The sequence below is a fragment of the Triticum aestivum genome, chromosome 4A, assembly GCF_018294505.1.
Source record: "Triticum aestivum cultivar Chinese Spring chromosome 4A, IWGSC CS RefSeq v2.1, whole genome shotgun sequence".
Lineage (NCBI taxonomy): Eukaryota > Viridiplantae > Streptophyta > Magnoliopsida > Poales > Poaceae > Triticum > Triticum aestivum.
This window is the reverse complement of record NC_057803.1, coordinates 5,991,662-6,004,421: the sequence shown is the minus strand read 5'-3', so window position 1 is coordinate 6,004,421 and position 12,760 is coordinate 5,991,662. Positions and strand designations below refer to the sequence as shown.

General features: G+C 42.5%; 1 protein-coding gene across 2 annotated transcripts; it reads left to right on the top strand.

Moving 5' to 3' along the window:
• Window positions 1-1,773: 1,773 nt before the first annotated feature.
• Window positions 1,774-12,621, top strand: LOC123084729 (E3 ubiquitin-protein ligase SPL2). 2 transcript variants are annotated; one of them, XM_044506223.1, is made up of 9 exons: window positions 1,774-2,045; window positions 6,964-7,102; window positions 8,319-9,135; window positions 10,294-10,395; window positions 10,484-10,657; window positions 10,755-10,876; window positions 10,954-11,073; window positions 11,318-11,613; window positions 12,277-12,621. In XM_044506223.1, the coding sequence occupies exons 3-8, from the start codon at window positions 8,812-8,814 to the stop codon at window positions 11,610-11,612; spliced, it is 1,137 nt and encodes a 378-aa protein (XP_044362158.1). In that variant the 5' UTR covers window positions 1,774-2,045; window positions 6,964-7,102; window positions 8,319-8,811; the 3' UTR covers window position 11,613; window positions 12,277-12,621. The 2 variants fall into 2 exon arrangements, with proteins under 2 accessions (XP_044362158.1, XP_044362157.1); XM_044506222.1 differs by lacking the exon at window positions 1,774-2,045 and having other exon boundaries at window positions 6,210-7,102.
• The last annotated feature ends 139 nt before the right edge of the window (window positions 12,622-12,760 follow it).

The following is a 12,760-nucleotide window of genomic DNA, read 5'->3' as shown; positions in this document are numbered from 1 at the left end:
TGATAACCTCGCACCTTAATTTAATTTTGCATTAATAATTATCATTGTGAGCTCTCAATAAAGAAATGCATCGCCTGGTATATTAAGACATGATTGGTGTTGAATCACATGAACATGTATGTGCAGTTGTAGCACACATGGAATTACAAGCTGGTGCACGTAGGGGCTCGAGAAATCGGCATGGTGATTGTGATGACCAAGATCACTGCCTTGAGACTGATCATATTTGATGAAATAGGCGGGCAAGTGGTCAACATGGATGATAATGACGAAGAGGAGAAGTGACAACACAGATGACTCGATGTGGGTGTGTGAGTATTGTTTTCTCCGGTTGCAACGCACGGGCATTTGTGCTAGTATATAATAATCGACCATAATAATTTATGTCTCGTATTTTTTTGCAGGAATTTATGTCTCATATTACGAGGCTATTTAGTTCTAGGCCTAGGAGTGCCACACTTTGCCATACAAATGTTGCCAAACTTGTCTAAGGTTAGTTCTTCAAAATGAGAGCCACAAGTTGGCAATCCTAAGAAAATCTTGCCACAATTTTTGTGTGTATGTAATGTGGGGCCATAGTGTGGCTTGCCTAAGATGTGGCTTGAACCAAACACATACCTAAGTTGGTCAAACTTGCCTAACCTTAGGTGTGGAAAGATTTGGCAAACTTAGGGGCTGTTTGGTTCCTAGCCACACATGGCCACACTTTGCCACACCTAACCTTAGGCAAGTTTGACCAAGTTAGATAGGTGTTTGGTTCTAGCCACACTTGAGGCAAAGAATTTTTTATGAGCAATGAACCCCACATGTCATAGACACAAAAACTGTGGCAAGATTCCCTTAGACAAGTCAAAGTGTGGCTAACTATTTGAGCAACTCAAGTAAGACAAGTGTGGCAAGTGTGGTAAAAATCATGTGACAAAATATAACAAAGATAGTCACAATCCAAACAGCCCCTTAGTCTCAAACCAAACAGCCCCTAGTTCTTCAAAATGAGAGTTACAAGTTGGCAAGCCTAAGGGAATCTTGCCACACTTTTTGTGTGTATGTAATGTGGGACCATAGTGTGGCTTGCCTAAGATGTGGCTGGAACCAAACACACAACTAAGTTGGTCAAACTTGCCTAACCTTAGGTGTGGCAAGCTTTGGCAACTTTAGTCTCAAACCAAACAGCCCCTACATGTTTGTTTCTTCTGCTACTTGTTTCTTTAGGGGTCTTTTGCTACTTGTTATCTGTCCTGGTAATGCCGGTTAGTTGTATTAGCCTTGTTTTTATCAAGTATTGTATGAGATTCCCATGTATTACTAACTGATATATGGTTTTCTTCATGTAAATTTTAATATGTTTGTTAGGGCATATATTTATGAAAAGTCCTACTATCATTCATATTGTACAAAACGAACGGACGCAACATCGTGCGCCATTAATGATCTATATTGCCAGGCCCACGCTGTTTACACAAAAAAAAATCTGAACGGGGCGATGCGATGAAAATTCGTACTTTTATCCTACTCCACAACTTTTTGATTTGGCAAATCCACCCGTGTCGTCTCAAAGAGTTTAGGCTTGTGTTAAAAAGGTACCGGAAAGAAAAAGAAAAAAACGCATTGTAGTTATCTCCGCCCCGGACCGTACCTGACCCCGACTCGTTCCCCCTCGCCGCACGCACAGGACCATAAGCCAAGCCAGCAAGGTCGCCTCGCGCACTGCCGGCGGCCACCATGTCAGCGCGGGACCGGGAGACGATCAAGGCGCTCGCGCGCGTCGTGGCCGCGCTTGACGGGGCGGTGCTCGGCCTCGGCACGGCGGCGCTCGCGGCCGTGTCCCTGGCCAAGTACCTTGTCGCATCCGGGGCGCTCTGCCTCATCGCCGAGGCGCCGGCCCTCGCGATCCCCGACCTCCGCTACTCCCTCCTCGCGGGGCTCGGCAACGGCGAGTCGCGCCTCGCCGTCGTGCGGGGCCTCGTATGCTCCCCACCCGGGGGCACGTTCCTCATCCCCCTGGCCCCCGCGAGCACTGCATCGTCACCAGGCACACCCAGACGGTGAGTTCCCGGATTCCCCTCTCATGTCGGCTCCCTAAGAGCAGCAAGGGTTACGTGTTAGGGCGGGCTTTTTATGCGGCTGCTTGGGCAAGGATGCCAATTTTAATCTTTTGTAAACCCTCGAGACAATGTTTTGAGGCACCGATTGAGCAGAAGATATAGGCAGCTTAGGTTTATGTGGTACTTAAATTCTCATCGCTGACCAAGATATATGTTGACTGTTTTTTAGGTTTCGATTAAGCACAAGATGTAGGCAGGTTTGGACATTGGGATGCCTGTCAATTTTTTGTTTCGTTTTAACCCTAGTTTTAAGTGCTACCATGCTTCTTTTTTTTCCCGGAGAATTTTGATACTTTCAATTATCTATGGATACTTTTCCTTGTAATTTATTTCTAGGAGTAGCATGGCAAATTTATCAACTTCTGTGGTTCCCTTATCAAGAGGATAGTTTGGAGAAGTAGAGAATTAGCACTTGCAATTGAGCTTCTGTTGCATCAGGAGTTAAATGATTAACTCCATACCTCTATCTAATTAGCGTTGCAACACCTAGCGGTGGTAGCAAGGTCTTTGAGCTGCAAAGCGGTTGTAACCCTATTATGCTTCACCTAAGAATTGCAATGATATGACCGAGGTGGATTATGGTGGAGGGGGCACCGCACGCGGCTAAACAATGACAACTTGTGTGTCTATGGGGTGCCCCCTCCCCCGTATATAAAGGAGTGGAGGAGGGGGAGGGGTCGGCCCTCTATGGCGCGCCCAAGGGAGTCCTACTCCCATCGGGAGTAGGATTCCCCCCTTCCCTAGTTGGATTAGGAGAGGAAGGAAGGGGGAGAGAGGGGGAAGGAAAGGGGGGGCCCGGCCCCCAACCCAATTCAGATTGGGCTTGGGGGGTGCCCCCTCCTAGGCTCCCTTCTCCTCTCTCCCACTATGGCCCAATAAGGCCCATATACTTCCCGGGGGGTTCCGGTAACCTCCTGATACTCCGGTATATGCCCGAACTCACCCGGAACCATTCCGATGTCCAAACATAGTCATCCAATATATCGATCTTTATGTCTGACCATTTCGAGACTCCTCGTCATGTCCGTGATCATATCCAGGACCCCGAACAACCTTCGGTACATCAAAACACATAAACTCATAATACCGATCGTCACCGAACGTTAAGCGTGTGGACCCTACGGGTTCGAGAACTATGTAGAAATGACCGAGACTCATCTCCGGTCAATAACCAATAGCATAACATGGATGCTCATATTGGTTCCTACATATTCTATGAAGATCTTTATCGGTCAAACCGCACAATAACATATATTGTTCCCTTTGTCATCGGTATGTTACTTGCTCGAGATTCGATCGTCGGTATCATCATACCTAGTTCAATCTCGTTACCGGAAAGTCTCTTTACTCGTTCCGTAATGCATCATCCCGCAACTAACTCATTAGTCACATTGCTTGCAACGCTTATAGTGATGAGCATTATCGAGAGGGCCGAGAGATACCTCTCCGACAATCGGAGTGACAAATCCTAATCTCGATCTATGCCAACTCAATAAACAAATCGGACACACCTATAGAGCATCTTTATAATCACCCAGTTACGTTGTGAAGTTTGATAGCACCCTAAGTGTTCCTTCGGTATTCAGAAGTTGCGTAAACTCATAGTCATAGGAACATGTATAAGTCATGAAGAAAGCAATAGCAACAAACTAAACAATCATAGTGCTAAGCTAACAGATGGGTCTTGTCCATCACATCATTCTCTAATGATGTGATGCCGTTCACCAAATGTCAACACATGTCCATGGCTAGGAAACTTACCCATTTTTGATTAACGAGCTAGTCAAGTAGAGGCATACTAGGGACACTTTGTTTGTCTATGTATTCACACATGTATCAAGTTTCCGGTTAATACAATTCTAGCATGAATAATAAACATTTATCATGATATAAGGAAATATAAATAACAACTTTATTATTGCCTCTAGGGCATGTTTCCTTCAGTCTCCCACTTGCACTAGAGTCAATAATCTAGTTCACATCGTCATGTGATTTCACACCAATAGTTCACATCTTTATGTGATTAGTTCACATCTTCATGTGACTAATACCCAAAGGGTTTACTAGAGTCAATAATCTAGTTCACATCGCTATGTGATTAACACCCAAAGAGTGACCATGTTTTTCTTATGAGAGAAGTTTAGTCTATGGGTCTGCAACATTCAGATCCGTATGTATTTCACAAATTTCTATGTCTACAATACTCTGCATGGAGCTACTCTAGCTAATTGCTCCCACTTTCAATATGTATCTAGATCGAGACTTAGAGTCATCTAGATCGGTGTAAAAATCTTGCATCGACGTTACTCTTTACGACGAACTCTTTTATCACCTCCATAACCGAGAAATATTTCCTTAGTACTCTAAGAATAATTTTGACCGTTGTCCAGTGATCTACTACTAGATCACTATTGTATTCTCTTGCCAAAATCATGCTAAGGTATATAATAGGACTGGTACACAGCATAGCATACTTTATAGAACCTATGACTGAGGCATAGGGAATGAATTTTCATTCTCTTTCCATTTTCTGTCGTGGTCGGGTTTTTTTTGAGTCTTTACTCAACTTCACACCTTGCAACACAGGCAAGAACTCCTTCTTTGACTGTTCCATTTTGAACTACTTCAAAATCTTGTCAAGGTATGAACTTGTTGAAAAATCTTATCAAGTGTCTTGATATATCTCTATAGATCTTGATGCTCAATGTGTAAGTAGATTCACCGAGGTCTTTCTTTGAAAAACTCCTTTCAAACACTCCTTTATGCGTTCCAGAAAATTCTACATCATTTCCGATCAACAACATGTCACTCACATATAATTATCAGAAAGGCTGTAGTGCTCCCACTCACTTTCTTGCAAATACATGCTTTACCGCAAGTCTGTATAAAACTATATTCTCTGATCACACTATCAAAGCGCATATTCCAACTCCGAGAGGCTTGCACCAGTCCATAAGTGGATCGCTGGAGCTTGCACGCTTTATTAGTACCTTTAGGATTGACAAAACCTTCTAGTTGCATCATATACAACTCTTCTTTAATAAATGCATTAAGGAATGTAGTTTTGATATTCATTTGCCAGATTTCAGAAAATGCGGCAACTGCTAACATGATTCGGACAGACTTTTAAGCATCGATACGAGTGAGAAAATCTCATCGTAGTCAACACCTTCACTTGTCGAAAACCTTTTGCGACAATTCGAGTTTTGTAGATAGTAACACTACCATCAACGTCCGTCTTCCTCTTGAAGATCAATTTATTCTGAATGACTCATCGATCAACGGGCAAGTCAATCAAAGTCCATACTTTGTTCTCATACATGGATCCCATCTCAGATTTCATGGCCTTAAACCATTTCGCGGAACCTAGGCTCATCATCGCTTTCTCATAGTTCGTAGGTTTCTCATGGTCTAGTAACATGACTTCCAGAACAGAATTACCGTACCACTGTGGTGCGGAACGTACTCTGGTTGACCTACGAGGTTCGGTAGTAACTTGATCTGAAGTTTCATGATCATCATCATTAACTTCCTCACTAATTGGTGTAGGCATCACTGTAACTGATTTCTGTGATGAACTACTTTCCAATTCGGGAGAAGGTACAATTACTTCATCAAGTTCTACTTTCCTTTCACTCACTTCTTTCGAGAGAAAACTCCTTCTTTAGAAAGGATCCACTCTTAGCAACAAAGATCTTGCCTTCGGATCTGTGATAGAAGATGTAACCAAGAGTTTCTTTTGGGTATCCTATGAAGACGCACTTCTTGGATTGGGGTTTGAGCTTATCAGGTTGAAACTTTTTCACATAAGCATCACAACCCCAAACTTTAAGAAACGACAGCTTATGTTTCTTGCTAAACCGCAGTTCATATGATGTCGTCTCAACGGATTTAGATGATGCCCTATTTAATGTGAATGCAGTTGTCTTTAATGCATAACCCCAAAATGATAGTGGTAATTCGGTAAGAGACATCATAAATTGCACCATATCTAATAAAGTACGGTTATGACGTTCTGACACACCATTACATTATGGTGTTTCAGGTGGCATGAGTTGAGAAACTATTCCGCATTGCTTCAAATGAAGACCAAACTCGTAACTCAAATATTTATTTCCGTGATCATATCGTAGAAACTTTATTTTCTTGTTACGATGATTTCCACTTCACTCTGAAATTCTTTGAACTTTTTAAATATTTCAGACTTATATTTCATCAAGTAGATATACCTATATCTGCTCAAATCATCTGTGAATGTCAGAAAATAACGATACCCGCCGCGAGCCTCAACACTCATTGGACCGCACACTTCATACTTAATTGAGATCGATGCTATGTGTCAACATGGTGTTGTGCTGACCCGAGTTTTCTATGGATGTTGAGGCTTCATAGTCTTCTGGTAGCTCTTTGTATTTTGTTATCCATTTGGCTAGGTAAGTAATATTGTCCATGCGTATGCAGACTATGAATCAATAGAAGCTAGCCTTGTGAGTGAACATGGACAATAAGCAAAGTGAACATGTTTACGCAGACTCTGGTGTATCATGTCTTTACGACTTACATGTTCCCAATTTATCATGGAGCATGCTATTAACATAACTGAATTTTCCATTGCATATATGCTTATATCCAGTTTACAGTTTATTGCTTTCAATTGTTTATCAAATGTTTGTGCCATCTATATTTTCTCTAATCCTTCTATCATTCATTTGTGAGAATAGACTAGCTCGACAATGTGTGAGTTCCTTCCAAAAACAAAACCAGAGTTGTCAGATCTCCCATTAGTTTTTTTGTTATTAATTTTTGCTAATAATTCAATTTGAAGAGCATGATGATTTGCATGCATTTTTCTCTTTAGTTGTTGCAAGGTATCAATGAGGTTCCACATCAAATGCATTTTCCCCTTGAGTTGTTGCAAGAGAACGACTATTTTGCTAATATTTCAATTTGAAGAGCATGGCTATACATCTGTTTGAGCGTCGACAGAGGGAGTCTTGGTGAGTTTTCACATCAAAGTTGCAGACGCATCACATAATGTGCTATTGTTGTTTCCCATCCATATTTCATAACATGATATGTTTATTTCTTTATTATATACTCCCTCTGTCCCATAATATAAGAACGTTTTTGACATTAATGTAGTTTCAAAAACGTTCTTATATTATGGGACGGAAGGAGTATTTGTGTTGCAATTCTGCAAATATACTAAAATGATACAATGTCTATATATCAGAACCTTGCAAGTCAGAAAAAAGATGCAATTATGGCGCTATAATTCTCACATTTGTTTGTCAGCTGTTTTTTCCTTATTTTGCTCGTACTTTGCTACTCAAAGGTTTGGTGAGCATGCCGACTGCAAGGATTTTTTTTTTTGTGTGTGTGTGTGTGGGGGGGGGGGGGGGGGGGGGTTGCAAGGTATTAGTGATGCTCCACTTCCATGGCTTGTTCTCCAAAAGACAGAAGGAGCCCTCAGCCAAAAGCCATGTGATGATTTTTCATTAATGCACCATATATATAACAATCTACCATAACAATTTATGTCTCATATTGCATGTTTGTTTCTTCTGCTACTTGTTATTTGTCCTGATAATACCGGTTAGTTATATTAGCCTTTAGCGAATATTATATGAGAAGATTCCCATGTATTACTGACTGATATATGGTTTTGTTCATGTAAATTTAATATGTTCTGTGAGGCCATATATTAATAAAAAATTTCGTTATTTATATTGTACAAACGGGTGGACGCAGCATCGCGCGCCAGGCCGACCCTCCGAGAGACTGAGCCGGCATGTCATCTTGAGATTTACGAAGGTTTGATGAGCATGCCGACTGCAAGGATTTTTTTTGGGAGGGGGGGGGGGGGGGGTTTGCAAGGTATTAGTGATGCTCCACTTCCATGGCTTGTTCTCCAAAAGATAGAAGGAGCCCTCAGCCAAAAGCCATGTGATGATTTTTCATTAATGCACCATATATATAACAATCTACCATAACAATTTATGTCTCATACTGCATGTTTGTTTCTTCTGCTACTTGTTATCTGTCCTGATAATACCGGTTAGTTATATTAGCCTTTAGTAAATATTATATGAGAAGATTCCCCTGTATTACTGACTGATATATGGTTTTGTTCATGTAAATTTAATATGTTCCGTGAGGCTATATATTTATTAAAAATTCCGTTATTTATATTGTACAAACGGGTGGACGCAGGATCGCGCGTCAGGCCGACCCTCCGAGAGACTGAGCCGGCATGTCATCTTGAGATTTACGAAGTCATCGTAGGCGTCTCGTCATCGACGGAAACGTCTCCTCCCACTGAAAGCGGATCGCCGAAAATCCTGAAATAAATCCAGGAATAATGCGAACATCAGAATTTGAACCCTGGTGGGTTGGTGATATCACTGTTCACCTAACTAACTCAACCTCAAGTTGATTCGCAGATAGATCATTTTTAATAGGGGTGATGCAAATTCGTACTTTATCCTACTCCACAACCTTTTGATCGGGGGTTCTAAAAAAAAACCTTTTGATTTGGGAGGAGGCAAATCCACCCGAGTCGTCTCGAAGAGTTTATACCAGGCCTTGTGTTAAGAAAAACACCGGAGAGAAAAGAAAAAAAAAGTACTGTAGCTATCTCCGGCCCGGACCGTACCCAACCCCGACTCGTCCCCCCTCGCCGCACGCACAGACGCCGGCGGCCACCATGTCAGCGCGGGACCGGGAGACGATCGAGGCGCTCGCTCGCGTCGCGGCCGCGCTGGACGGGGCAGTGCTCGGCCTCGGCACGGCGGCGCTCGCGGCCGCGTCCCTGGCCAAGTACCTCGCCGCATCCGGGGCGCTCCGCCTCATCGCCGAGGCGCCGGCCCTCGCGATCCCCGACCTCCGCTACTCCCTCCTCGCGGGGCTCGGCGACGGCGAGTCGCGCCTCGCCGTCGTGCGGGGCCTCGTCCGCTCCCCGCCCGGGGGCACGTTCCTCATCCCCCCTGGCTCCCGCGAGCACTGCGTCGTCACCAGGCACACCCAGACGGTGAGTTTCCGGATTCCCCTCTCGTGTCGACTCCCTAAGAGCAAGGGTTACGTGTTAGGGCGGGCTTTTTATGCGGCTGCTTGGGCAAGGATGTCGATTTTAATCTTATGTAAACCCTCGAGTCAATGTTTTGAGGCTCCGATTAAGCAGAAGATAGACAGCTTAGGTTTATGTGGTACTTAAATTCTCATCGGTGACCAAGATATATGTGACTGTTTTAAGGTTTCGATTGAGCACAAGATATAGGCAGTTTGGACATTGGGATGCCTGTGAATTTTTTGTTTCGTTTTAACCCTGTGGATACTTTCCTTGTAATTTCTAGGAGTAGGATGGAAAATTTATCAACTCTTGTGGTTCCCTTCTCAAGAGGATAGTTTGGAGAAGTAGAGAATTAGCACTTGCAGTTTGAGCTTCTGTTTCATCAGGAGTTAAATGATTAACTTCATACCTCTATCTAATTAGCGTTGCAACACCCAGTGGTGCTAACAGGATCTTCAAGCTGCAAAGCGGCTGTAACCTTGTTATGCTTTCGTGGGTTTTTGCCTCTAGGAGGGCACCATTGTAAAAGCTCAGGAAATGTGGCATGGGACGTGGTGTGATGCAACCAATATGGAGGTTTGAAGTTAGCAAGTGACTACAGGGCGTCATGATATCATTCTCGTTGGATGATAGGAAATTGTTCTAAAGTATGAAATGAACTTAGGAAACTGCATCCTGGGTCAGTGAACTTGATAGACTTTTGAGCTTTGCTTAAATGCAGCTCCATCCAATAAGATTGTGCACTGACTGCTGAATTTCTTATGGGTCTTTGTATAAACAGTGTCTTGGAATGAAGTGTTGACTCCTGCCAGTGGCTGATTTAGATGCAAGTTCTAGAATATCCCAATGCCTTTGACTATTGTGTGACGTTTCTCCTCGATACATTTTAGTTGTTATTCACACAAGGGTCTGGATCTTGAAGTTTTCTAGTTTCCATGTATTTTCTTTTATTTGTTATCATGATATATCCCTATGAGTGAAAAGTAAAATAGCACTTGTGTGCCCCAAACTTTTCTTATGGTTTTGCATTGCTCTTTAAACGCACCGTCGTGTATCCACTATGCTCTCCTTGTAGAGATGTCTAACTGGTGTAATGTGATCTTCTATATACTTTTGTAGTGCTTGTTCGGCGAATGGAGAGGCATCTTTGGATGGACTTTTGACCTACATGCTCTCTTTTTTAAATCATTGAAAGAGCAAATTATAACATCATCTCGATGGGTATGCTATCTACACTTGATAGTTGATTCACTTGCTGTTTCCGTAATCATTTTTACCTCCAATTTTACTGTACTTTTCCTTTTGAAAGGTTTCGTTTGGTCTTGTCGATCCTGCTTCCGAGAAATCAGGGGAAATGGTACATGTGAAGTTTGATGGGGCTGTTCATCAGTCATTACCTCTTACAACTGTGTATCACAAGCTTATCCCAGTTGAGCAAAATTCTTACACATTGTTTCAGACTATTGTTGGCAATGGCTATCCGGTAAGCTATTGTGCTTGTGTGCTGAAACAGATGTTTTCCTAGGCAGTAATCACCTTGTGGATTTCTTTTTATAGCTATTTGCTTATTTATATGACAGATTGCGTTATTGGATGAGGAAAAGATTCTTCCTATCGGAAAGGAGATTACAGCAATAGGCTTATGTCGATTAAAGAATCGAAGTGTTGAGATCAGCTCGTGCCCAGAGCTCCCATATTTCTTGTAAGGATGCTATTTAGCCATAGGTTTCATATTCTTATTGGTTCCGTGGTTTTCTGTAACACTTTGCCTTGATTCAGGTCTGATCTGACCAAGGGTGAGATGGAAGCCGAGATGTCCTCACGTGCTAGATTCTTCTTCTGGGTTACTGTTGCTCTTGGAACCGTGTCAGTTGGCTTACTAGGCCATGCCATTTACAGGTACCATTTGTAACTTATGGAACAGGGTGGTGAACAAAATATTTGGGTGAATATTTCTTACTGTGAATTATCAAATGTGGCGTTTTCACCATTGGTAAAGGCTTTATTTACTGAACCTTGATTATTATGGGGATAATTACAACTAGATACTTCACATTAGCCTGATATGGTTCTTTTGGAGCTGTTCCATTTTCTTTTTTGTAGTCATGTTTTTGCAGATAATTTGATTTTTGTAATGATGCAGGTTATGGGAGAGAGTTAAACGGCACAGAGAGGCAAGAGAAGCTCAAGAAAGATTTCACGAGGCTGACAATGAAGATGATGCTGGAGAAAATGGCAGCGACGACGAGCCTGGTGAAATGGGTGACGGGCAGCTATGTGTCATATGCTTAAGGAAAAGAAGGCGGGCAGCTTTTGTTCCTTGTGGTCATCTTGTCTGCTGTTGCAACTGCGCGAAAAGGGTGGAACTCATGGATGAACCATTGTGCCCTGTGTGTAGGCAAGACATCCAATACATGCTCAGGGTTTACGACTCTTAAGGTAATTGAATAACTTTATTCTTCTGGAGCGTTGACTCACGAACTCACTATATTTTTTCTGACCTGTGGCATGTTACTTGGATTATAGCAATTGGAAATATCTAGCTATGTCTTCTGCTTTTCTGTCTGTAAATTTTCTATCAACCCAACAACTGGATTTTGGTCAGACAACTCCTGATTGGTCTTTATCTAGATGGTTGGAGAGCCTGTAGACATGTGCTCTTTCTTTCTGAATTTGTTTCCTTTGACATCCAATACATGCTTTAGGGTTTATGACTCTTGAGGTAATCGAAAGCCTTTATTCTTAGTGCCCACTATACTTTCCTGGTTGTAGCTGTGGCGTGTTATTTCAATTATAACACGACTGGAAATCTTTACTGATGTCTTTTCTGGTTTTCGACATCTAAAGTACTGAATCTTTGTGAGGTGACTGTTGATCTGGTCCTTATCTAGAATTGGTGGAGAGCCTGTAGACATGTGCTGATTTTCAAAATTGAATTTGTTTCCATTGACTGGCAGAAACTGTTTGCAGACCGTCGACATCAGAATAGCTAGTGGCGTAGGCGCTAACATATACTGTCACTCATTTGAAATGTACCTAACTAAATCAAGGTATCACTGAAATTCTGGAAAAGAGATTTGACCTTGTTTAATCTTATCGCAGGCTCCTTGCTGATGTGGCCCAAGCACCGGCAGAGTTGCGACTCCAACGGCCCATCCTCCTGTCCTGGGTGCTCTCCGTTTTTTGTTCCTAGCTTAGGTTACTGCTACCCTGAAAGTATGTGAATATATGACTGCGCTATCTAACCCTCAGAAACTAGGTTACCAGTACTTGCTAGTTCAGCCTGTGAATATGGATTATGTATGATCTTAGATGACCCCGTGAACTTGCCAAGTTTTTTGTTGGTGTTGCATGGATACGCCTAGGGATGTAAGTGGACGCGTGCGCGAAGTTTACTTTCATGGTTTTTGTATTAGCTTGATTTTAAAAGCAACATTGGTCAGTTTATTTTCGCCTTCTTGGGTTGTTTGTATTCACTCTTATTTCCATTCAGTCTCCAGGCCAGGTGCTGTTATTAGGCAAAAACATTTCTTCCTGGGCGGATGGGAGTATCTTTTGGTGATGTTGCGCGGCAATCATGCCATCA

What these genes read in the sequence shown, in the direction of transcription:
- LOC123084729 (XM_044506223.1), top strand. Translation starts at nt 8,812, where the DNA reads ATGTCAGCGCGGGACCGGGAGACGATCGAGGCGCTCGCTCGCGTCGCG. An exon ending in TCACCAGGCACACCCAGACG is followed by an intron (nt 9,136 to 10,293) that starts GTGAGTTTCCGG and finishes ATACTTTTGTAG; the next exon opens with TGCTTGTTCGGCGAATGGAG. An exon ending in CTAGGCCATGCCATTTACAG is followed by an intron (nt 11,074 to 11,317) that starts GTACCATTTGTA and finishes GTAATGATGCAG; the next exon opens with GTTATGGGAGAGAGTTAAAC.